The sequence below is a fragment of the Lotus japonicus genome, chromosome 2, assembly GCF_012489685.1.
Source record: "Lotus japonicus ecotype B-129 chromosome 2, LjGifu_v1.2".
Taxonomy (NCBI): Eukaryota; Viridiplantae; Streptophyta; class Magnoliopsida; order Fabales; family Fabaceae; genus Lotus; species Lotus japonicus.
The window spans coordinates 22,576,384-22,603,732 of NC_080042.1; the positions used below are offsets into that span (position 1 = coordinate 22,576,384).

Consider the following 27,349-nt stretch of genomic DNA (forward strand, 5'->3'; position numbering starts at 1 on the left):
CTCGATATCTCACCCCTTCTGTTTGAATGTTACCCTTGTTGGTAACGTGCAGGTAATCAGGAGGAGTAGTCTATAGCCTTTATTTCGAGTTGGAGTCCTTGCTCTGATACGTAGCACTCGGGGGGGAAATGGACGCTTGTTTTCCTTCTGTTATAATTTGAATTAAGTTGTTATTTGAGAAGTTGTTTATGTTTTAAGTTGTGGGCAAGATACTATGTTTTCTTTAAGTTTTAAAGACATTGGATTCGCTGCATAACTATTTGTCAAAGTGAACTAGTTCAAAGACTAATTAACTGTCACAAGAGCATTTAAGTTTATTTATGAGTTCATCTCAAGGTTTATGTGCTATGTATCTGTTACAAGAGCATTATGTTAATGTTTTAAGTGATTATGTAATGCCTCATGAGTGTTAAAATTTTTATCACTCTGATATTTGCAATACATATGCCGTTTAGAATCAGGGTGTTACATTAGTGGTATCAGAGCAATGGTTGGTCAGTGACCAAGTTTTTAGTATAATATATATTCTAATACTTACTGATACTCGATATGTGTAAGTAGCATTATCGAGCTGTTGTTTGATAAGAGTTGTTGGTTGTTTGGAGATTCAGGAAAATGGTTGCCGGAAGGAATGATGAAGCTATCGCTGAGGCATTGGCAATGATGGCTAGCGCCATTGGGCAAGGTCAGCAAGCGAACCTTGGGAACCATAATCAGGATGAATTTTGTGCTTTGGGAAAGTTTCAGAGGAACAATCCGCCAACCTTTGAAGGAGCATACGACCCTGACAAAGCACAGGCATGGCTGAAAGCAATTGAGAAGATCTTTCGAGTCATGAATTGTACTGACGCGCAGAAGGTGCAGTTTGGCACCCATATGCTTGAGAAAGAAGCTGAAGATTGGTGGGACAACACTGTTCAGAGGTTTGAAGGTGATGGGATGGAGATTACTTGGGATCTTTTCAAGGGTGCATTTCTGGAGAAGTACTATCCAGAAGATGTGTGTGGAAAGAAGGAAATTGAGTTTCTTGAACTGAAGCAGGGTAATGGAACCGTGGCGGAGTATGCTACAAAGTTTGAGGAATTGATTAAGTTTTGTCCCCACTACAATACTTCCGAAGCTGAGAGATCTAAGTGTAACAAGTTTGTGAATGGTTTGAGACCTGAGATCAAGAAGGTTGTGGGATATCAACAGATTATCCGATTTTCTGACCTGGTTAACAGGAGTAGGATATATGATGAGGATAGCAGGGAAAGTGCTGCTCACTAGAAGTCTTTGAAAGAGAAGAAAGAAAAGGGGCAATTCAGAGGGAAACCGTATGGGAATCCTGCTGATAAGGGTAAACAAGAAGCTGGTCATGACAAGAAGCCGAGTGGGGGAGGAGCTCCTAATCCGGTTAGGTGCTACAAGTGTGGTGTTGAAGGACATCGTTCTCCTGAATGTCCCAATTCAGAAGCAACATGATTTAAGTGTGGCAAGCTGGGCCACAAATCCTTTGAGTGCCTAGAAGGTAAAACTGTGGCATGCTACAGATGTGGAGAGCAAGGTCACATCAGTACTAATTGTGACAAACCCAAGAAGGATCCTGCAAGGGGGAAGGTGTTTGCTTTATCTGGTGCTGAGACTACTGCTGAGGATAAACTAATTCGAAGTATGTGCTTTATTAATGGTACATCTTTGATTGCCATTATTATTATGGGTGTGATGCATTCTTTATTTCATTGGAGCTTGAGAGTGAGATGAGGGAGTCCTACCCCGAATTGTTCGTTTAAGGAAATTTTCGAGGGCGAAAATTCTTAAGTGGGGGAGAGTTGTAACACCCCGTTTTTAATTAAAATAATGGTGGTATTTTAATTTAATTAAGATTCTATTGTATGGTGGTTTAATAGGTGATATAATAATACTTTAATGAAATAAAATATTTTTTTTGTGATGCTGGGTGTGTTTTATGAAATGGAAGAGAGCTAGGGGGTGAAAGTTAGGATTAAAAATAGAGACAAGGACTAGGAGAGATTTTAGGATTTTTAGTTTAGCCCTTGAGGAATTAGGTTTAGATGGTTTAATAAGGATGGGGAAGCAGCTAAAGAAAAAAAAATAAGAAAGAAGAGGACGCGTGAAAGAAGGAGAAAAAAAGAAGAAGAAGGTTGTGCGTGAAATAGCAGGAAGAGAGGGAGAGGCGATCGGCTTCGGAGAATTCGATCGGGAACGGGGAGCTGCACTCAATCCAAAGGTAAGGGTGGGATTTTGAGTTTCTAATGGAATTATGGTGAATGATATTAGGGATTTGGGAGATGTAGAATTGTTTCTGTTAATGATGTTCTGGAAATCTGATTTGAAATCCATTGATTTTGGGATTTTCTTTTGTGTGATTGAACGGGGTGAGGGCAGAACCATAGTATGCTAGGAGTTTTGGGTTGAGGTTCCCTTTTGATTTTCTTTATGATCACGCACATAAGGACTGTTAGGTAGCATGCTTGTTAGGTTTTGTGTCTTGTTTGATGAGAAACAACTTTAATCACTTATTTTGGAACATAAAACGGACTGGTCATTTTCCTGGTATGAACCGTGACTTTCGAAGCCTTTTAGAGCCTGTTTAGAGTGCTCGAATAATGTTGCGTTGAACTGAGAAAGTGTAGGCCTTTTAAAGAGCTTTCTGGAATGATATGGTACATAATTTTTGTTTGAGAGACGAGGTCTGTAAGTTCAGTTTAGTAAACCATGTTTTTCTGCGCTCTGTATCTGCTATCTCTGTCAGTGAACTTCAATGTGATTTTTCACCTTGTTAATGTGCCCATAAAATTCTTTGATGAACTAGAAAGTGGTAGAGTTTTCTGTTAGCTTTTCAAATTGAGGTCATTTGTAATTTTTGAACAAGTAAAGAATCCTGTAGGTTATCTCTACTGAAATATGTTTCTGCTGTGAGCGTAATTCCTGAACTGCTATATGATTTATGCACGGATTTAATGATGCTGTGCTGCTGTCCAAAATTTCCTGGGCTGGACAGTACACTTCGAGACCTGTTTTCGCCCAGTTAGAGTGCTCAAATGAAGATGTGATCAACTAAGAAATTGTAGGACTTTAAGTTAGCTTTCTAGGCATATAAAATACATGATTTTTGGTTCAGTAACGAATTCAGGAGACCGCTTTTAGTGGCTGGTGTTCCTGCTGTTTTTCCAGATTACGGAAATTCTGATTGTTTTGGAAATATAATTAGATTTAGCTTACATGTTGTATGAAAGTTAATGTCTTTATGTGCCATGTATTAGCTATGAGGATGATGCATGTGGCTGAACACCTTTAGCATGAAATCCATAATTTATTTACCATATGTGATAGCTTCTTCCATGATTGCATGCTTAAGTGAGTTGTTTCATTGATTTGGTGCCAAAATTGCCTAAGATGTCAGGGTAATTGTATAGTTGATAAAAATGCATGTGTGCTGAATTGTGTTGTTTTAAGCGATGTTAGTGATGTAGTGATATAGGCGCAATGCCTCATGTTGAAGTGATGATTATGAGATGTATACGTCCTTTTGAGTCGCATAGCATCTGCATACTCTGTGATGGCCTGTATTGGCGATTTGTGATGAAGGCTTATGCCTTGTGCCTCCAATAATTGGCAATTAGTGATGAGGGCTGAAGCCCTGTTGGTACCACATACATATGCATAGTCATTGTTGTGTTCGAATTGTATCCGAGTCGATGACGTTATTTGTGACTGTTTTAGTAACTGAGCTATATGAATATAAAAAGAAGTGGTGTGGCATTAATCTAGCATATTTATTGCCATTCTTATATTTATGATACTCGATATCTCACCCCTTCTGTTTGAATGTTACCCTTGTTGGTAACGTGCAGGTAATCAGGAGGAGTAGTCTATAGCCTTTATTTCGAGTTGGAGTCCTTGCTCTGATACGTAGCACTCGGGGGGGAAATGGACGCTTGTTTTCCTTCTGTTATAATTTGAATTAAGTTGTTATTTGAGAAGTTGTTTCTGTTTTAAGTTGTGGGCAAGATACTATGTTTTCTTTAAGTTTTAAAGACATTGGATTCGCTGCATAACTATTTGTCAAAGTGAACTAGTTCAAAGACTAATTAACTGTCACAAGAGCATTTAAGTTTATTTATGAGTTCATCTCAAAGTTTATGTGCTATGTATCTGTTACAAGAGCATTATGTTAATGTTTTAAGTGATTATGTAATGCCTCATGAGTGTTAAAATTTTTATCACTCTGATATTTGCAATACATATGCCGTTTAGAATTGGGGTGTTACATAAACCGCTAAAGGAGCAAAAGGTGCTATCGCACTCAAGGATTTCCTCACACTTAGATTATCGACCCTTCCCGTTTTCCAAACCATTTTCACATCCTAAGTCTTTTCCAAGAGGTTATCATCATTATTTAAAAGTGTTCTATCTTTGATTAGTGTATTATGAATTTCATTTACAAATCAAGTTCTGGTTTCGTTTGTTTCAAAACTCTATAAGTCGAAAGAACCTAATAAACCCAAATAATTACTGAGAAGGTCTCGATCCTAAAATGGCAATGGCATAGACCTCAGGTTAGAGCTTGCCTAACATTTCCCAAACCTCGTCATTAGCAATGCATAACATCACGTTTTCCCACACTCCGAAATTATATAATCATGTACTATCTCAAGTCAGTACAATTCAATAGAGCATATGCAAGACATCGTAAACTCAACAGCAATAATGGCAAATAGCTCAGTTCAGTATTCAAACATAACAACAGTCAAATCATAAACACATATATCAACACATCCTATGATTAACCATATAGCACATAGCATGTGAATCAATCAACAACAATCAAAATGATAAGTAAATCCCAATCGACAATGTCAGCCGAAGCCTCAGAAAACGGAGACACACGTCTCAATTAGTTCACTCGGCCGAAGCCTCTAGAAAAAATTTCTCAGTCAATCAACAATCAAGTGCATAAACAATAAATTAAGTCGAATTGATCGACACCTAAAACATTAGCTAGCAAGGTAAGTTGCTCTCACCTTAGCCAATTTCCATACTAAGGTGCAACTCCGATCCGATTACATCTTTGTTTCCTGCGTCGGCTCGATTCCTTCCTTTGTGTAGCTTCGATGCAAGGTGCTTCCGTTTATCGTACCTTTCACAAGCATACTTAACGAAATCACTAATCGAGCTACTTACTACTCAAGTCTAGAGCTATGACTTCAGACAATTGACTCGAAGCGAACACATGTTAAACGACTCTTTTTTAGTCAACAACTACAGTAATTAGTAGAGTACTTATCTCTTTTTGAAATGAAAACCATTTTGTAAAATAAATCGCAACTCTTCACTAATCAACTGTTGAACTTCGATTTTCACAATAACAAAGAAAATGTTTATTTTTCTTTAAAACTTGCTTACTCGAGGCTAAAACATATACAAGAGTTGAAGGCTTACAAAAATCAAGTTTCTGAAACTTGTCGGCGAAGAGTCGCCAGAGAAAGCTGCGGCTCACGGGGTTGACGGAGAAATTGTCGCTGGAGACACAAAGGAAGGTTGTTCCTTCATCCTTTTGCGGCCAGGAACTCAACGACGCTGTCTGTTTCCCCAAAGAGTCGACGATTTGCCCAAAAAGTTTAGCCGAAGGTCGACGGTGGTCGTCGGGGTCATCGAATAAAATGACCCAAATATGAAATTGAAAATAGGGTATTTCTCTCCTCGCGGCAAGGATCGTCGCATTACACTCCGTTTTTCCAGTGATCGGCAGAGTTGACCGGAAAAAGCTCCCGAAGGCGGCAGCGGCGGCGGTCGACGGAACGGCGATTCGGAATATGGGTTTTGTTGTGGACGTCGCAAGGATCCCAACGGTACTAACCTCGCTATGAACGGAGGTCTGAGGGCACCGAAATCGAAGGTCGAAGTTTGCGACGTCGACGACGTCGGCGCGTCGTTTTGCTCTGTTTTCACGTCCTGCTTCCTCTGTTCTTGTTCATGGAGCTCGCCATGGTGCTCTCGGTTGGTGGCTGTTGCTTGCGACCTTGAACCAGAGGAGGTGGTGACTCGCGTGGAAGGAGGTAGGTAGCGGTGTGGCTCGCGTGATGGTGATGAGGTGGTGGTCTCATGGTGGCGGCTCACGTGAAGAAGGAGAAGCTTGCGTGGTGATGGTTGGTGGTTCACGAAGTAGAGAAACAAGGTGGCTTCATGGTGGCAGCTTGCGTGCTTAGCCATGGGGAGAGCAAGGACGGTGGTGGTGTGGCTGCCATGTTTGGGTGATGAGAAGCATGAGAAGGCATGGTGTGCGTGTTGTGGGTTGCTGCGGCAAGAGGAAGAAGAAAAAGAAAATAAGAAGGAAGGAACGTGGTGATGTGTTCGGCCATGAGAAAGGAAGGAGGTGATGATGGTGGTTGGTCTCGTGGAGGGGAAGAGAAGGACGTTGTGTGGGTGCTGCCATGGTGGAGGAGAAACGGCGGTGATGAGAGGAAGGAGAAGGAACGTGATGATGGTGTTCCTAGCTGCAGAAAAAAGAAAAGAAATGGGGAATAAGAAGCATGGTTGTGGGTCTGGACAGCAGGGAGAAGAAAAGAAAAAGGAGAGGAAGATGCTAATGTAACAGAAGAAGAGGAAATGGGTCTTTTTGGTTGTTGCACAAAGAAAAGAAACCAGATGAAGATGTGGAGAGTGACCGAGAATGAGTAGGGAGGGATAAGGGGATTGGTGGATAAGGATGGAAGATATTTTGTAAAGATATTTTGTAAATCGGTACGGGTTAGTTTATATACATAAAAATTTAACTCAGAGTTAAGAGAAAAATACAAAGATGATATATTATTATATCAAAAATTATGAGGAGCTTAATGAAATGATAAAATATAAATTAAGATCATTTTGAGGAAATTAAAATGATTCATAGACAAAGAAGTGAGTAAGAATTAAGCGAAAAAATATTTGTTAGACAATTAGAACAAATATGACGTTGTCATATTATGCAATTAAGCTAAGTATCCATCCATAAAAGACCGATACTTGTTTCGGATTCGTTTTAAATGAGAAAATGGCTTGAACGCAGTCTGCTTTCAAATGCCACATAACTACCTTTTGCAATTGATGTCGGATGAGAAAACTTCCTTCTGAAGAAAGATTAGAAACATCGAAAGAAATCGGTTAGCACGTGTGAAATCTTCATTTGAGGCTCCGAATAGAAAAAGTCTTCATCGACAATTTATTTTAAGGTTCTTGAGCTATCAGAGATTTAGTGTCGGAAAACTTTCGAGAATTGGAATCGGTCGTTCGTATATTCCAGGGTTTCGTGTCGGAACACTTGTCATGGAAAAGGATAAGATAAATTCTTATATTCCTCTGAAGATTTTTGAATTTCGTTTCTACAATGCATTAAGAGCATATTAGCCCTTTACTAACGCTTTCGTCCTAATGCAGAAGTGAATAAGGCTCATGCTGTAATCTATAACGACTATAGTACTATTCCCAAGCAATTTCCTAAACGTTCTTCTTCATTAAGTCATCCAAAACAGCATTCTCCTTTACCAGGTCCTTTTGCGGTTAAACCGATTCTACTCGTGGGTTGGAAAAATAACTAAAAATAATTATTTAAATCCAAGTCTGAAATTTGGGTCTTACACCAAGCGGGGAACTTCGAGGGCTAAGTTCAAGGTTACCAGAAATCGGTGAATTCGCACCAGGCTCTTTGCTAGTTAGAATTATCTTTCTAGGCCTACCTCTACCCCTTTTTGTCAGTGACCCAGAGGGAAGAGCCAAGGATGGTTTTTGTTTTTTGGGCCTCCCTCTTTGGGCCAGGGGTATGAGCGGGATGGGTTGGGCTTGTAAGCAAGGCACATGATAAGCCTGGTAGATTTGAATCAATTATTGTCGCCTCCCTGTTGTTAATCTGAAAAGGTTTTGGGTGATGTGTATTTGCCATAATAGACCTTACCAACTCTCTCACAAAGGATTGCCATGCCAGGTTTTGCCAATGGAGATTAAGGCCAAAAGCGTCCACAACAATATTACCCCTTGGGCCACCCACAAAATATAGGTTATTCAAGGCATGTCCACCCCAAACTAATTCCACCCCTAGTTTGGGTATATTCCCATACGAGGAAAAATCACACTCATTGACTTCTGGGACTGTAAGGGACGTCAGACTGGGCTCGTCAGCGATAGTGTGTTGTCCCCTATCAACTGGCACGTATTCCACCGTTTCCGCTGTACCAGCCACCACCGATTCCTCCGATAGGGTAGCAGCTTCACCCATCTGAGCCGAAGTGGTATACCATGATTCTTCCATCGTTATCCTCTGGGGAATTGAGAAATCCATGTTTGATTCCGGTTCAATCGAAATTTCCTTGATTGTTTCATCAATGTTCACCCTTAGTAGTTTGTGGCTCACCAAGGGAGAAGACGACACAATGAGTACCCTTGCAACATCCATTCTATCACTATTCCTGGTAGCTTCATCCATCCCCGCATACTGACCCATTGTTTGCGCCACAGCTACAAAGAAATCTTCATTCCAAGCTGCGATTGGCACATTCCTGAGGAGCAACCAAATATAATGTCGTCTGGGTATTTCTTCCGGAGCCGCCACCTTCAAGAGAGCAAATTTTGCACTCATAAAGTTCCTCTCCTTTGCCATAAAAGCTTTTCGATCATTCTTAGCTATTAGAATTTATGGAGTGTCTAAAGGGAGAGTAAGGGAGTATGAGGAAGAGGATGGTGCCTTTATTGCCTTCCTTAGCTGTTAGAATTTGTGTATATTCTAATTTTTGTTATGTCTTTTCTAGGTTTTGACTTCCGTAAATTTAGGCTGGACTGTGAAATAGTGGTGAGAGGAAGAAATTGAGTGGAAATGTCGTTAGAAGAGAAAGAGGAAAAGAAATGGAGAAGGGTGAAGAGATGATGAAGAGAATGGTGAATGTTCTTAAATCTGGGTTTGTTGGGTTTTTAATTTTAGAAATTAATTTTTTAGTCAAATTAGCTTTGTAGTTAAATATGTGGAAATTAAAATTTAATTTAAAATGACGTGGATAAGGTCACCTCATCTCCGGCCTGACACTCAGCATGCTCGCCGGAGCTCCGTCCTCCGGCAAGGACCAAAGGCAAACATGGTGCAATCGTGGGGACAATATTCATAATATTTTCGAGCGATGGACCAAACGCAAACAATCTCACAACAAGAGGGACAAAATTTGATGATTAACCCTTAATTCACTACTAGCCAAACGTAATAGAGGGGTAAAGGTTGGTACTGATCACAAAATTAAATCAACTATTCAATTTCATTTCTTTCCTATTTATTCCAGTAAATACATAGTTCAAAAATAAATAAATAAAGATAGATTAGTTACAATTAATAGAGATAAATCTTACATGGATTCATTGTTGCTGTTATAAAAAAAAAATAAGAAAATTAAATACGATTTAAAATGGTACATTCAAATGCTTTTTCAAGATTACAAATTTGTTGAAGATAAATATGGGGAGCTCTGGAGAGTATACATTCATGTTCAATGCCGAACCACTGCTATCACCACCTCCACCGCCGGATGATAGAGGTGGGGTGGGGGGACCCGAAATCTTACTTTCAAAGAGATTGTAATGGGCAAAAAGCCTACTCAAAATAATCAGCCAAGGGAATTTCAAGGCCCGGTGAAAAAAAGGTGTGATGCCAAAGGAATTGGTTGATAGAGACGTTTACTCCCTAGCTTTGATATAGATGAGGAGGCTAATGAGAAGTTCTGTCAACCATGGACGGGTTGCCTAGTCGTGAAGCTATTGGGGAAGCACACTGGCTACACGATGTTGTGTGAGAAGTTGCGGTTGATCTGGAAGCCAGTGAAAGATTTGAGGAAGCAGATATCCATCATGGATATTTTACTGTTGAGTTCAAGTGTGACACAGATCGGGAGAAAGCAATCAAGGGGGTGTCGTGGTTGATTTATAATCTTTATCTATCAGTTAAACAATATCATAACGATTTCGTTGCAGCGAATGAAAAAATTAATACCATGATGGTGTGGATACGTATACTAAGCCTGTGCATGCAGTTCTACAATGAAGACTTTCTCCTTACCCTAACTACTAGACTAGGAACTATGATCAAAGTGGATATGAGTACAACTGATATGCGTCGAGGATGCTTTGCGCGTATCTGTATGGAGATCGACTTGGACAAACCGGTGGTTGGCATTCTTTGGCTTAGAAGAACGTGGTATAACATAGAGTACGAAGGACTTCATCTATTATGTTCGAAATTTGGGTACTATGGCAATATCTCGCGCAATTGTAAGGCGGTGATGCCAACGACGATGGTGGCCATGGAGAAGGTACCAATGACGGCTAAGGCGATATTGCAGAAGAGGAAACCCTAAAGGGAATTAATAAGGTTGAGACATCGCACTCAATGCAAATGGAAAATCTAGTGCAAGATTTAGTTGCAGTAACGTCCAAGGGACAGGTAGTGTAAAACGCACCAAAACAACCAATTTTCTATCCATTGGCCAATCATGGCAAGTGATTTAATGTATAGAGGAAAAATAGGAAATATAGTCCTCATAAGGGAGTAGCAAATGCGTCATTAGGGGGGGGGTAAGAGAAACATATGCAAAATTTTAGCTACTATACCAGAATGAGAGCGAAATTCGAAAAACGGACCAGACAAGGATGCAAAGGGAGTTAATGACAGGAAACATTTGAATGTGGAAATAAATGCAAAGAAAAGAACTAGGAGAGAGGAAGAAAGGAAAGTTGTGGCGTCAACACAGCCTGTGCGTATTTAGGCACTCCATAAGCTCCCTCATGACACCCAACCTACATCCGCGACAGAGAAGGGAGTAGGGACGGAGGGCTCAAAGACTAAACTTATTGGTGGGAAGGTCCGATGTCGACCATGGATATGATGGTGGTGTTAGGGGGTTGCACACAATTGATGCGTGCACAATGGACGCTACCTTGCGATATTCTATGGATAATACAACTCTCAAAGTAATCTCTTGGAATATACTGGGTGGAGCATAAGCTAGAGGTAATCGAAGGGTGAGGGACCTTGTGCATTCCTTCCAGCCGTCTACTTTTGCTTTTTGTGAGACACACTGTGGGTTTTGTGGTGTATTCGTCTTCTGGCATGAGCTTGGCTACGAATTTATCAGCGAAGTGGAGGTAGTGGGACATAGTGGTTGTATATGGCTATTGGCCTCGGTAACTCTAGACTTCAATATTCAAGTGGTGGAAATGTTTGACCAAACAATGTCTATTGATGTTCAACACAGAGGAAAGAAATGGGTTTGTACAACCTTTTATGCCCTCTGCGAATCCCTTCAGGAGACTTGCATAATGGGTGTACCTTGGGGAATTTTGAACTCGTTGTCGTGATCCTTGGATGGCGTTGGGGGACTTTAATGAAATTCGTTCACCGTCGGAAGTCCAAGTATGAGACCCAAGTTATTAAGCTTAGAATAAATTAATTAAATTCATACTCACGATTAGGTTTCGATGTATCGTGAAGGAAACCTGAACAAGTGTTTACCAAATGGAATAAATTTATGAAGGAGAAAGTTTAGGAAAAGACTAAGAATGGTATTAAAGTCGCTATAAGTTGTAGCACGAGTCTTATTCACTTCCGCCTTATGGCGAAAACGGTAGTAAAGGGCTAATCTGCTCTTAAAGCACTGTAGAAGCGGAATTCAAAAATACTCAGAGGAATATAATAATTTCTCTTATTCCTTTCCACGACGAGTGTTTTGACACGAAACTCTGGAATGTACAAACGATCGATTTCAATTCTCGGAAGTTTGCCGAAACTGAATCCCTGATAGCTCAAGAACTGTTGGTAAATCCGCAAGTGTACGAATCCACCCGCTTTTAATTATCGAACCACAGGGATTGTGAGTGACAAAATTTAGTTCAAGTCTTGAGTATGAAGATTTGTTTTATTGAATCAAAGAAATGTCGAAGTAGCAAAGATAAAATAAACAAAAACTCAGAAAAGAACATGCTTTGGGTTCTTGCTCAACTAGTCAATTTAAGCACATCATTCTAAGCACATGTTCTCATGGATCTCTCCTTGATGTTATAGCCTAATTACTCACTTATTGATTCCTCACATAAGCAATTCTGCCATACTAAAAGCTAAGCCCAATTCCTTGTGTACTTAGTCATTTATATGAGGTTTTATATCATGCAATTTCAGGCCAACAAACCCCAACCCTTCCTCTATTCCTAGTAGCCAAGATTGAAGGGGTAATCCCAAATCTATAACAAACTTCCATTCTGATTATAGACAAGCAAAAAGCAAGCATGCATACAAGCTTAGATTGAAATTCAGAGAATGGGATTCAAGGAAAGAAGAAGATCATGTGGGAAAGAACTTAAGATTATAACTCAAATATGAAAAGTCTTACATGAAAACCAAAGCATAAGAAGAGAGATTAGCCAAGCATGACAAGAGTCATGCTTGGCTAAGAACCTGAATTACAAGCTTGGAAGCCTTCTCTCACTCTCCTAGATGTTCCTCTCCTTCTAAACTTATGTAAAAATGGAATGGGTATCAAAGATTACAAAAGAAAACCACTAAAAACCTATTTATAGGCAAAAGGGGCGAGTTTACTGCCATCAGGGCGCTCAAGCGCTAGAACAGGGCGCTCCAGCGCCAGCATCAGATGCTGGCAGAAAACACCTACTGTTTAGCTGGCGCTCAGGCGCCAGACAGGGGCGCCTGAGCGCCCGTGTTCGCCCAAAAAACCCCTTAAACTTCATTTTAACTCCACTTTAATGCCTTCTTCCTGACTCCAAGCCTCTTGACCTTCCCTTTTCTTCAGTTTTCACCTGCTTATTCTCATCAAAGCTCAAGGAAAAATATCAAGAAACTCAAAGGGTTATTAGCACAAAGGCTCCAAGACAAGTGGAAATTACCTAAGACTTCCAATTCTTTCCTAAAATGCAATAAAAGTCCCTAAAATCTATGAAATTACTAAACTAATGCAAATGCACAAATAAAAGTGAAAATGCATGAGAATGCATGAAACACTACATGAGACACACGAAAAGACTCAAAACTAGCAAAGAAATGACCCTAAAATCACTACTAAATCCGGGTCATCACACCACTATACTCAACGACAGCTCGCCCTCGAGCGTCACTAAGATTAGCTTGCCCTCAAGCACAAAGAATTACTCCCAACACATATGCCAAAAGAGGGATACATTTTCAGAAAACCGGGGGATCAAGTAAATGCAGTTAGTTCCAAGAGAAAGATTCAACAATCAACCTTGTGCAACTCTTAGAAAAAGAAGAATTAGAGTCCACTATGAGAAGCATTTAGAGCTAACATCCTAGCATGAGAAAATTATTTAGTGCACTGAGCACACAAGCAAGTTCATAGGTTCTGGGAATCATTCACTTAAGAGCATCTAAAATTGACAATGCATTATTCAATGAGACTTGAAAAGGGTTGTAATGTTGGCTAGGTAAAGCACATGGTAGGTGGTCCCTAAGGAAGACTATGGCTGCACAAAAATCTGAGTGTGGTCCTTCATGAAAACCGGAGCTTAAATCAATTGATACTTAGCACACAAGTCTCTCAACCCCTTGTTATTTTAGAACTTTTTTTCTTTTTTTTTGGAACTCCATCTGTACCATGGAGTTCATTTTCTCCTTTTTTTTTTTTTTTGGAACTCCATCCAGGCCATGGAGTTCATTTTCTCTTTTGAATTTTTTCTTTCAATTTTTTTTCTTTGGGGCAAGAGACAATTGCACTTTTCATAAACTAGCTCCATTAAGATTTAAGGACCACAACTCCCCATTTAATCCAACCAAACAACCAGCCCAAATAACAAAGGTAACAAAGAATTCTCCATAAGGCTCAAAAGGGTCAACTAGGGACAAATATGTTATAAACAAATTCTGAACTCCAAGAAAACCTACTAGTCTCAAAAATGCAAGTCTCATAGAGCTACTCTCAAGGGTGAGAGAAATGAAACACAGAACCAAGAAGTGCAAGTGAGTCAGGATCCTCCAGGGAACTTATATAGTGAAGGGTCAAAGATGGACCCTTGTGGACTCACTTCAACTCTATCATCAAGACAACACATAGAAGACCGAAGTCTCTCCCTCTCTTTCCCGAACATACAATCACTCCCCAAAAGAAAGCACAAAGTATCCACTTAAAAACATTTTCAAAACCAGCATCATGTGAGTGAGCAAGACTTGGGAACATGTCAATTGAGTAAAGGGTATAAAGACCAAGGTATAAAAGACTCTATATAACAATGCATGATAAAAAAGATAAACAAAATCTATAAAAGAAAAATATGCAAAAATGCATGGACTAAACTCAGAGTAAGAAAAGAACCTCCCTTCTAGTGATTGAGTGCCTCAAAGTGTTCTCCTCTGGCCTTTCAGATGCTGGCAAACAATTTGCTCAAGAGCTAATTGCCACCGCTCGAGCGCCATTGTATCCTTTTTATTTCCTGAAAAAAAAAACAGAAGAAACAAAACGTTAAACAGAAAAAAAAAAAAAACATGGGTTGTCTCCCATTCAGCCCTAAGTATAGTCTTAGGTAGACTATACTTCAAACTCGTAACTCAAACCAAAAATCACAAACAATCCCCGGCAACGGCGCCAAAAACTTGTTGGTAAATCCGCAAGTGTACGAATCCACCCGGTTTTAATTATCGAACCACAGGGATTGTGATTGACAAAATTCAGTTCAAGTCTTGAGTATGAAGGTTTGTTTTATTGAATCAAAGATATGTCGAAGTAGCAAAGATAAAATAAACAAAAACTCAGAAAAGAACATGCTTTGGGTTCTTGCTCAACTAGTCAATTTAAGCACATCATCCTAAGCACATGTTCTCATGGATCTCTCCTTGATGCTATAGCCTAATTACTCACTTATTGATTCCTCACATAAGCAATTCTCCCATACTAAAAGCTAAGCCCAATTCATTGTGTATATAGTCATTTATATGAGGTTTTATATCATGCAATTTCAGGCCAACAAACCCCAACCCTTCCTCTATTCCTAGTAGCCAAGATTGAAGGGGTAATCCCAAATCGGTTCCCTAATCTATAGCAAACTTCCATTCTGATTATAGACAAGCATAAAGCAAGCATGCATACAAGCTTAGATTGAAATTCAGAGAATGGGATTCAAGGAAAGAAGAAGATCATGTGGGAAAGAACTTAAGATTATAACTCAAATATGAAAAGTCTTACATGAAAACCAAGGCATAAGAAGAGAGATTAGCCAAGCATGGTAAGAGCCATGCTTGGCTAAGAACCTGAATTACAAGCTTGGAAGCCTTCTCTCACTCTCCTAGATTTTCCTCTCCTTCTAAACTTATGTAAAAATGGAATGGGTATCAAAGATTACAAAAGAAAACCACTAAAAACCTATTTATAGGCAAAAGGGGTGAGTTTACTGCCAACGGGCGCTCAAGCGCCAGCATCAGATGCTGGCATAAAACACCTACTGTTTAGCTGGCGCTCAGGCGCCAGACAGGGGCGCTTGAGCGCCCGTGCTCACCCAAAAAACCCCTTCAACTTCATTTTAACTCCACTTTAATGCCTTCTTCATGACTCCACGCCTCTTGACCTTCCCTTTTCTTCAGTTTTTCACCTGCTTATTCTCATCAAAGCTCAAGGAAAAATATCAAGAAACTCAAAGGGTTATTAGCACAAAGGCTCCAAGACAAGTGGAAATTACCTAAGACTCCCAATCTTTCCGAAAATGCAATAAAAGTCCCTAAAATCTATGAAATTACTAAACTAATGCAAATGCACAAATAAAAGTAAAAGTGCATGAGAATGCATGAAACACTACATGAGACACACGAAAAGACTCAAAACTAGCAAAGAAATGACACTAAAATCACTACTAAATCCGGGTCATCAAGAACCTTAAAGTAAACTGTTGATGAAGACTTTCTCTATTCGGAGCTTCAAACGAAGATTCCACTAGCGTACACCCATTTCTTTCGATGAAATCTTTCTTCAGAATGAAGTTTTCTCATCTGACACCAACTGCAAAAAGTAACTTTTCGGGTTAAATCGTTTTACACCGTTAGTGAATCGTTTGTTTAAATTCCAAGAGACCTGTTTCGAGTTCTGGAATTCTGTCGCCAGATTCTATCTTATAATTCATAGAGGAACGCACAGGAAAAATTGAAATCGCGAAATTTTCATTTTCCCGCGTTTTCCATCTTCTATAAATAGCAAGAAAAATAAATTTTTCTCACCATTCCCATTGCCAAACCTGCGAGCTCAAGAGGAAGGAGGGAGAAGGAGCTTTTTGCCGATTCTTGCCTAATCGTTGTTCTGTTCGTTGCTACGCGTAGACCTCGAGGGACTGATGCTATTCCTTACCTCTGATCGTAAATTCTGTCGCTTTTCTCTATGTCTTTCTGTGCTCAAAGTTTTGATCTTTTTATAAAACTGTCCAAATAACTTGATTTCTCTGTCAAAACCTATTCTCTACTAACCCAAGAGCACGATTATCCAGTTGTTATTCGCCGAATCTCGCCGAATCGTTGCAGAGCTTCAATTCTGTGAAAATACCCATTTTCTAACCAAAGCTTCGTTCTTTGGATTAAAAACTCTCGACTAAGCTTAGTGCCAGTAATATTAGTTGTCATAAACGTCGTAAGGGACAACCCCATCAAATTTGTTTTTCGAAATTTAGACTTTGAGTTTCCGAGCTAAAAATCTTGACCAAAATACCCCTAGTCGCATTTCGAATTCTAAATTTTTTCTGAGAGTTTCCCTGGCCTAGATATCGCCTAAGAATACCTAGGAATTGAATTCGATCGAAGAAAAAGTTCGGGAAACCCTATTTTGATAGTGGCTGAAACTTATTTGGTATGGTACCGTGTCCAAAAATAATTTTTGGGTCTGTATGACCTGAGTTCAATTGTCGAAATTTTGGCGTCGGTTTCGTGTCATTCCGAGTTCGGTAGCTTGAGTTATGCACGTTTTAGCGAATAAAGTGTTTTTGTACAAAACTTGAATCGAGTCAAAACTCATCCGTTCGGGGAAAGCCTTACATTCGTGCCTAAATGTTGTACTCTGAAGCTTCTTGAGCTTTGTCTAACGTTAGTTAGTATTGTTTCGATTGTACCGACTTATTTTGATTGATTTTTGCTTTGTTTGCTCTAAGGTTCGTTTGTGGAAACCTTGGGCTTGACTGAGCAAGCTTGTGAGCTTGATTTACACCGTGATTCTGGAGGAACTAGAGGTTAGGGAAACTTACCTCGCTAGCTAATGTTTTAGGCGTCAATCAATTCGACTTAATTTATTGTTTATGCACTTAATTGTTGATTGACTGGGAAATGTTTTCTGGAGGCTTCGGCCGAGTGAACTAATTGAGACGTGTGTCTCCGTTTTCTGAGGCTTCGGCTGACATTGTCGATTGGGATTTACTTATCGTTTTGATTGTTGTTGATTGATTCACATGCTATGTGCTATATGGTTAATCATAGGATGTGTTGATATATGTGTTTATGATTTGACTGTTGTTATGTTTGAATATTGAACTGAGCTATATGTCATTTTTTCTGTTGAGTTTACGATGTCTTGCATATGCTCTATTGAATTGTACTGACTTGAGATAGTACATGATTATATGATTTCGGAGTGTGGGAAAATGTGATGTTATGCATTGCTAATGACGAGGTTTGGGAAATGTTAGGCAGGCTCTAACCTGAGGTCTAAGCCATTGCCATTTTAGGATCGAGACCTTCTCGGGAATTATTTGGGTTTATTGGGATCTTTCGACTTATAGAGTTTTGAAACAAACGAATCCAGAACTTGATTTGTAAATGAAATTCATAATACACTAATCAAAGATAGAACACTTTTAAATAATGATGATAACCTCTTGGAAAAGACTTAGGATCTGAAAATGGTTTGAAAAATGGGAAGTGTCGACAATCTAAGTGTGAGGAAAACCTTGAGTGCGATAGCACCTTTTGCTCCTTTAGCGGTTTATCTATCCATCCAAAGGATGAGCCAGGGATGATTGGAAAGTCCCCAAGTGCGAGTGCACCATCTTTGCTCATTGAGCAGCCTTTCGGCCATCGAGCTGATGAGCCTGAGTAAATTGAAATGTCACTGAGTGCGAGCAGCATTCTCCTTGATCGTTGAGCAGTTGTTTGGCCATCGAGATGGTGAGCCAGGGTAACTTGAAAGGTCACTGAGTGCGAGATGCATTCTTTTGCTCGTTGATCAGTTTGGTTGGCCATCGAGACGGTGAGCCAAAGTGACTAGAAAAGTTACCAAGTGCGACTAGCACTTCCTTGTTTACCTTAGGGTATTGTAGAGACAATGTGCTCTAGCTAGACACGCGTACCTTGGTGAGGACGTTTCGTTGTTTGGCTAACCATATTGCATTCATGCATACATTTCTTGGAAAGTGTGCTGCTATCTAAAGGACGATCTCAGAACGGACTTCATCGGAGCGAGATGCTTCATTGAAGCGAGATGCTTCACATGAGCGTGCTGCTTCACAGGAGCGAGATGCTTCATAAAAACGAGATGTTTAAGCGGAGTGAGATGCTTGGCTTGTCCCATCCATCGAGATGGTGACATTTTATCCGGATCATCTTTTGAGCATGACATTGCATTGGCACGCCATGCATCTAACTTTATTTGTTGATGTGTTGAAGATCTAATTGTTATTTGTGATTTGATGTTGATAAACATGCTATGTATATACCTTAGCGTAGGCAATACATAACTTATATGTATATATACAACATATATATACCCCTTATTCTTAACATGTTGCTTGTATTATCTATTATATTTGGTGAGTTGACCCTCTCGCTGTGGCTTTGTGTGTATGTTTGTCTTTGGGCGGCCGGCCTGCTGCCAGACGTCCAACAACTGATTCGTGATGGTTCGTCGTTCAAGGAGGACCCGGTGCGAAATGACTACTACTGAGCCTTCGACATGGACCCGGACTTCATGCTGGATTGGATGAGGGTCGATGTTAGGGGTGTAGTATATGGGGTTTCGTAGTTACAGCTCTGGTCGTCATGTTCTCATTTTGGGGCAGGGTAGGTCCCCGACCTTTAGCTTATTGTGTGGTTCTCTTGATGGGAATAACAGAGAGTTGGTCGGACAAGGTGGTCTTGTTTAGGCCGTTTTGGGCTGACCTACTTTCGTTTGGAGGACTGTATTTCGAATACTTGTCCTTTACTTTGGTTTGTACATATTTGCCCACGGGCACTACTCTCTGTTACATTCTGTTACTTTTCCGTCACTAGAGGTTACTCGTGACGTGGCTTGCTACTTACAGCGGGGACTGTAAATATATTTGTACATTAGTTATGTAAATCTTTCGATGTGGAGTCTTTATTTCGACAAGTCTTTTTATTTAAACAATGGAAAAAAAAATATTCACGTTTTTCCGCTTTATTTTCTTTTTGGTTACTAAAGTGACGCCACCAAAATCGGGGTGTTACATTGTGGTATCAGAGCTTGTCGAGTCTTTCGGGAGTCTTTGGGGAATAGGTCTTCTGTGCTAGGTTGTGTGACTCTGCAAAGAGTGAAAATTGATTGTCTGCCGAGCGATTTTTCGCTTTGAATTGGTTGAAGTTTCTACTTAATCATATTGTATAGTTATGCTAGATGCTATCTTATGATGAGTACTAACTGTTTGTTTGACTTAACAGAACATGGTGAACTCTAACCAACTAGTTGAGATGATGGCCACTATGGCCCAAGCTGTGACTACACAGGCTAATGACAATGCTATGAGGCGTGCTGCTGAGGAAGCACGTGATCAACACCAGCGTCAGAGAGAAGTAACTCTGGACCAGAACAAGGGCCTGAATGAATTTAGGAGACAAGATCCTCCTAAGTTCACTGGTGGAACTGATCCTGATAAAGTGGATCTTTGGATCCAAGAGATTGAAAAGATTTTCGGTGTGCTGCAGACTGCTGAAGGTGCCAAGGTAGGCATGGCCACATGTCTGCTGCTTGGTGATGCTGAGTACTGGTGGAGAGGAACCAGAGGAATTATGGAAGCTAATAATGAGGAGATTAATTGGAACTCCTTTCGAACTGCATTTATGGAAAAGTATTTTCCAACTAGTGCTCGGGAAGAGCGGGAGGCACAGTTTCTGACACTCCGTCAGGGGAGCATGTCTATACCTGACTATGCTTCTAAACAGGAGTCTCTGGCAAAACACTTCCAATTCTTCAACAACCATGTGGATGAGCGCTACATGTGTAAGCTTTTTGTGAATGGATTGAGACCTGATATTGAGGATTCTGTGAAGATTTGTTTTGTGTTAACTTGCGGTTCAAACAGTTGTACCGTGATTGCATTTAATTTGGGCTGGAGTTAACTCTCTGATTGAAGATTTGTTTCTATTGTTTAATGGTAGCTTGTTTTTTAATGCAATAAAATCTTTGGAGGATTGCCTTTAGATTTGTTACTGGTTTAGTTGGTTTGTTTTAGTTGAGTTGTAATCTCTTCAAACCAGTGTTGCTTATTGTTTTTACCAATCACTATGACAGTGATTGAGAGAAAGTGAGAGGGGCTCTCATACGTAGGGAGAAATACTAAGTAGAAATGCATTGGGTAGATTAGGAAAAGAACTATTAGTTGAGGAGTTCATGAGTGTCTGTAGTTCCTAAGTCTTGAGATAGTGGATTTCCTTTCTTTGGGTGAAAACCCTCAAGATGTAGGTGATGTTACCAATTCTCTGTGTTCTTCTTTATTATTTTACTGGGTTTACTATGTTGTTGTTGTTGTTGTGATTTATCCAGTGCTATATGTTGTACGCGTTGTCCTCGACATTGTGTTTGACATCTGTCCTGAGCGTGGACCAGAATTTCAATTGGTATCAGAGCTGGTACCCTATTCTGTTTGGGTGTGTTCCGGGGAATATATTCGGGTTTCATGGACAACACCAAGGAAGGAGAATCAATCAACAGATATGATCTTGCGATCTCATGTATCCGCTGTTGTTTATGTTGTGTCAATGATGTGCAACTGATAGTTGTTCATGATGCGATTGTTAGGGAGTTAGGGAGTTGTTTGTCGTGGTGGCAGTGACAATATAATATAAAGGGCTGTAGTGGAAACTATGGCATGGCAGTGGTGAAGGGAAGTGATGGCGACAGTGGCGATGGTGGTGAGGGTGGTGGTTGTGGCAGTAGTGGTCGTGATAGAATGGTGGAGGTAGGTTGTGGTAGTGGAAGCAATTGTAAGAGGTAATTCGGTTGTGGTAGTGCGGCAACGGTAGTGGTTGTAGTGATAATGGTAGTGTTGTAGCGTGGTGGTTGCGGCAATGACATTGGCAATGACAGCAACGATGGTGGCAGTTGCGAAGGGTGGTGCTATGATAATGGACATCGATATGCTACTAATTTTCCTAATCGCTTTTAAAAAAGAAATCGCATAATCGTGATGGTCAGGAATTAAAAGTGTAATTAAGTCTAAATATTAATGAATATTAGTATTAAAATTGGAAAATTAAGATAAATATTATAAGTATTGGAAAATTAAACTCCTCCATTAATTTCCCTACCACGAAAAATCATCTAATTGTCTTTTTATTTTCTTGTAGTGTCAGGCCTTATATTTTAATAATATTTAATAAAAATTATCCATTTAAATACTTGTTAAAATCTTCAATAATACCATAATAGTTCCGTGTGTAGATTTTTTGAAATCTACACAATTATAAAATTTTTATTTTCACTAATTATTGATTTTTAATTTTCCTATTTGACTTTCCGTATTAAATTCAACCAGAAAAACAATAAACTTATCCGACTGAAAATTAGTATTAAATCTCTCATTTATCTACATAATATTGTTTCCTATTTGAGTTTCCGTTGTTGTTTTCTGTTTCTTTTCTTGTTCTCTTTGTATCGCCCATTGTCGAGAGGGCTTTTTCTCGTCTTTAATTATTAATCATATCTTTTTGCTCTCAAAAAAATATATTGTTTAGAAATGTATGTAATAAAATTGCTCATGTAAGTTTTACTATATATATTTAGATATAGAAGACCAGCCTATTAGGAAGAAATTTATAAAAATTAAATGTTAAAAAATATAAGAGTACTGCAACTACTCTACAATCAAATTATATTTGTGTGACGACAATAAAAAAAATGGTTTGGATTTTTCAATGTATTTTCACAGTGCGCAACTCATGACATTAAGTGGGTAACGCGTAAAGAGTCTAACTATCTACCAGTTGTAATACACCTTATTACAATAAAAATAGTTGTGAATAAAAATAACAAAAAATATATCGTCGGATAAAACAGTAATCACAACACTATTCAATAGATCAATCACACAAATCTAGAAGTGAAATTAACATACATTAAACTCAGCCATACATTAACGTTTCAAGAAAAGCTGAGCAAGAATAATCCTTCAAGTAGTTGACTACATATTTTACACACATTAAGCTAAGCAAGATCCTGCAAGTAGTTGACAACATATTTTACATGCATAACAGTGCTCGCAATTTAGACATTAACGTACAAGACAGATAAACTTGACAATTGTTTACATATATGGCCTATTTTGACCTTCATCAACAAACTATTTCATAGGATTGACATTAATCTTCAAATTGATGCAGAGATTGCGGGAAGCTTTGGGAAGTGATAGCAAACTTTCAGCCTCTCTCTTTGAGTTCTTTGATTTTATTGTAATCTTTTTCATCATGGTTGCTCTTGTTATTATATACTTCACAAATTCCATTTCATGTTCTTTCCCTCTAAACCTTCTTATGTACACAGACTTCAGCATCTTATGAATACAATGGCACGACTCAAAAAGCATCGATATAGGGTATGGTGTTGCACAATCATCAGAGCTACCATGGTCAGAGTTTTTATGAGTCAAAGTCTGTAAAGTAGAACTTTGTGTTACAGATTCATTTACAATGAAACATTGAGATAAAATTTTCAATCAAACATTACATAACATACCGGCAGAGCAACTTCCAGTGTTTGTAAATTGGTACAAAATCTCAAGACCAAAGATAGATCCATGACTTCACTTATGCAGTTCAAATTCAAATCCATTGACATGTTTGACAAATTTTGAAGGAAATTACCATTTGGAGATTCCTACGGAACAAGGAAGAAGGGATAATTAGTATAAAAACCAGTTTAATAGCATGAATCAATCCTACTACTAGAAACCCAAACATGTTCCATCCAGACTAGCTAGAATCGCACACGTTTTAAAACACCTCAACTTTGAATCGACATTTATATATGCAAATGTTGACATGAAAATGGAGAAATTAGAGAGTTATAATGAAGGGAACTTACCGAAAGAGAACTGCTGCAGTGTGCAAGAATCTCATGGGTTTTCAGAACATATCTACCTTCATTAATGGGAAGAAGTCTTGCAAAAATGGAGTAGCAGTAAGAATGAAAAGTCCTTAGGCTTGGAGCATTAATAATTAAATGTTGCAGTGGACATTTTACAGAATCAAGCTGCAGCACTTCAAGATTGGGGCAATTAATTTCTACCTCATCCAAACATAAAGCTTGGAGTTGTAAAACTCTAAGGCTTGATTTCACAATGATGAGTGTCTGAAACCCAGTGGACTCAACCAAACTAAAATTCTCCAAGCCTTTACATGCTTCTAAAATCCCACTTAGGCTTATATCATTCAAGTAAATCCTCTCCAATTTAAGATTCTTGAGGTTGATGCAGCCCTCAAATGCAGCCCAAGAATCAATTGTGTAATTAACCAATTCAAGTGAGCACAAACCACTAAACAACCCGGGTGAGAAATCAGGCTTACAAATTTCATCTCTGGAGAAACATTTTTCAGCAATTTCTCCATAGTGATCAGGTTCACACTAAAGGATCAGATTTGTAAACCCTACCTTGTTTTCAACCAGAAACTCAACCCAAGCCTCCACTCCCCCAAACAAAATACTCTTTCTGAAGTGCACGAAACGACAACTTGATATGTCACCAGAGTGATGAGACATCAGCTGGAGTATCTTAAGACCATACCTTGAGACTTGTTTGTTCTTGGATGGATCAGGATGGAAACAAGGTACTTTGTGAGATTTCCTCTTATGAAGAAGCTGGGATAATGGCTTGATCATGTGCTTTGCATCGAATTCCATGTGTGGAGCTAGTTTCCACATACCTTCCCATCTCGTAGAGAGAACATTGCATCTAACAGCTTCATCAACATGAAGGTAAGAAATTATGATGCTCAAGATTTCATCAGGAAGCTTGCTGATAAAATCTTGTTTCTCTTCAGCTTTCAATACCCTATCTTTCATCTTTTTACTCTTTTTGGGTTCCGGCTCTTGTGTTCAAGGGTTGTAAGAGAAGAATGCGAGAGTTGCTTCGGATTCTCCTGGTTTACTTTTCCTTGTGAGATCCTGATCTTCGGTGAAACGATAGAACAAGCGCATGAAGACACAAGTTTGCATGCCGGGAATAATGCAGAAAAGCATCTTTCATATTTGTCATTTGTCTTCATCTTCATTTCGAAGAACTCATAAAACTTTAAAATATCTTCATTTATTATGTTTAGGATTAATTTGAGCAAATTTTTTGAAAAAAGTTAAACAAGTTTTCCATGGAAAATTTTGTCTTAATTTAATGAAATTGTAAGGTTGGTAACTGGTTGAAGATAAGAACAAATTTCAATCTTTTTATTATGAAACAAATTTGTATATTAGCGTAAAAATTAGAAACTTAATTACTGTGTATAATTGTATAAAAAAATTACCAATTTTGACATGTGAATTTCACGTTATCAAATGAATGTATAATTTCATATTTAAATATATGGATATATTTATTCTTAAATATTTTTCCCAAATAAACTGATATTATTAACATTGAATTCTTTGCTATACGTAAAGAAAAAAATTACTATTGTTGACATGTGAATTTCACGTTATCAAATGAATGTGTAATTTCATATTTAAATATATGGATATAGTTATTTTTAAATATTTGTCCCAAATAATTACACTGATATTATTAATATGGAATTCTTTACTATACCTAAAGAAAAACTATTATCGTATAAATGTCGTATTCTTTACTTAATTCTAAATTTATATTACACTATTTTTTTAGAGGTGGTTCTAAATTTATATTACACTATATTTAAATAATTAACAAGTTATCCTCTGTCTTTGTAAGGTGGTTTGTGATTGGTCCTTCACTGAAAAATATTATCATCATTGTGCCCACGATTGCATCATGTTTGCCTTTGGTCCTCGCCGGAGGGCAGAGCCCCGACAAGCAAGCTAAATGATAGGCCGGAGCTGATGTGGCTTTATCCACGTCATTTAAATTAAAATTTATTTCCACATATTTAATTAATAATCAAACTTAGTCAAAATTTTAATTACAAAAATTAAGAAAAAATCAAATCTATCCCTTCCATCTAACCTTCAGCATCTTCAAGACCATCTTTATCATTCTCATCATCTTCATCAATCTTACCTTTAACACCGACACCAACTATAAACCCACCAACATCCACGCCCACATGCAACCTCAACCTCCACCCCCAGCCCAAACCAAAACTCCATGCCAACCCGCAACCAAAACTCAAACCCCACCTGCAACCTCAACCTACACCCCCCACGTTAAGGCCTAACGTTCTAGCAACCTTCGAACCTAGACCTAGATGAAACAACCACCTTCAGACCACCAAGGATCCACCCTCACCAAGATTCAACAAAAGGCCCCCAATACCACCAATTTGGAACCCTTACCTGCAAACCCAAGCTTCTCTGAATGAGGTCAAGAAAAAGAGGAAGGGAGAGATGACGAAGGGCGAAGAGTAGATCGAGAAGAGATGACGAAGGGAGAAGAAGTGGAAGAGATCGAGAAGAGATGACAGAGCAACTAAATCTTAAGCCCTCAAAATCCAGGTGCGAATCGAAGGGAAAAAGGGGTAGGTTCGGTGTAAATTGACTTCCTCGTACCTTGGCATTTCTTAGAATTAAGATCCCCCATGGTGTTGTCGTGAATCGCAGAGGAAATTGTTGACTCTCTCAATCCTCGCCATCGTTCTCGCTTCATTTGATATCAAGCGTCGTCTTCGTCCACCTATTTGTTAGTATCTTCCTTCTCCGTCAGATCCTCGTCGCGTTTTCTCTTATTAGTTTTTTTTTTTGAAAGGAGAAATATATTGATCAAAAGCAATCCTAGGAACAAACCTTCCAAGGTAGGCAAACGACAAAAAAGTAGGAGAGTCCAAAGGGGAGAAGACCTGAAGCACCCAGTTTTTGCCATATAATCGGCCACAGGATTTGATTCCCTGAAGATGTGCTTGATATCCAAACAATCAACTTCCGTCATAAGGGCATCAATCAAATTAAGATCATTTAGGAGTTTCCACGGTCTGTTTGATCTGTTCTGGGCCCAGCCAACAGCGAGGGAAGAATCGCCCTCTATCATTATATGGCAAAGCTGGAATTCCTTGCAGAATAGAAGAGCATTTAGGATGACTTTGACTTCTGCTTCATACGCCCATAAGGTCCCTGCTGCCATAGAAAATGAGCCCATCATCTGCCTTCTCTCGTTCCGAATAATTCATCCCACACCGCTTATGTCAGGGGTACCACGCGAGGAACCATCAACATTAAATTTGAGGAGGCCCGCCGGTGGAGGTTGCTACTCGTTGGTTCTAGCCCGAGGAGGTTTTGACTTGAGTTTGATGTTCGTGAAATTAGTCACAAAAAAATCTGTCATGGTGAAAGCACACTCCCTCCACCATGCTTTGACCTACCAGAATATTCTAGCTATATGGAGGTCCCAAACTATTTCATGGGAAAAATATTCATTGTTGAAAATTACCTGATTCTGTGCAAGCCAAATGGACCAACAGAGCGCATAGGAGATTAGTTCCCAGAGAACTACATCAGAGTATCCCCGAAGATGAGGCCATTCCAGCAGTAAATCACACAACTGGTTTGGCAAGCACCAACATACCCCTTCCCTATTTAGGATAGCCATCCACATTCTCCACGCTTGCGGACAAGTGATCAGCAAATGGCTACAAGTTTCTAGTTCAATACCACAGATAATACACCTGCCCATATTGTCCATAACCACCCCACGAGCAATAAGATTGGCATTTACAGCAATTTTATCGTTGGAAGCTTGCAAGAGGAACAACACTGTTTTAGGAGGCACGATTTTCCTCACCCTAGAGGGAACACACCAGTTTGCAGGGCTAAAAATCTTTGCTTCCGTGCAATCATATAAGCTCTTCACTGAGAACCTGCCATTTTGCTCCCCAATCCCTAACAATCCGTCATTTCCTTGGCACGGCATGAGAGAGTTTATGGCTGCCATAAAATTATCATAT

The 27,349-nt window shown here is 39.2% G+C and overlaps 2 protein-coding genes and 1 long non-coding RNA gene across 3 annotated transcripts; 2 read left to right on the forward strand and 1 right to left on the reverse strand.

Annotated features, from left to right (window-relative positions):
* Positions 1-615: 615 nt before the first annotated feature.
* On the forward strand, positions 616-1,269 carry LOC130736236 (uncharacterized). The gene has a single exon (XM_057588080.1). The coding sequence runs from the start codon at positions 616-618 to the stop codon at positions 1,267-1,269; it is 654 nt and encodes a 217-aa protein (XP_057444063.1).
* A 623-nt stretch (positions 1,270-1,892) lies between these two features.
* Positions 1,893-4,122, forward strand: LOC130737790 (uncharacterized). Its single transcript, XR_009018958.1, has 2 exons — positions 1,893-2,230; positions 3,858-4,122. It is a non-coding gene; the product is annotated as an uncharacterized LOC130737790 (long non-coding RNA).
* Positions 4,123-22,572: 18,450 nt separating this feature from the next.
* LOC130736237 (putative F-box protein At1g67390) lies at positions 22,573-24,290 on the reverse strand. Its single transcript, XM_057588081.1, has 4 exons — positions 24,013-24,290; positions 23,313-23,805; positions 22,965-23,105; positions 22,573-22,881 (listed from the first exon to the last, which is right to left on the reverse strand). Exons 1-4 carry the CDS (start codon positions 24,288-24,290, stop codon positions 22,573-22,575), a joined length of 1,221 nt encoding a protein of 406 aa, XP_057444064.1.
* Positions 24,291-27,349: the final 3,059 nt, after the last annotated feature.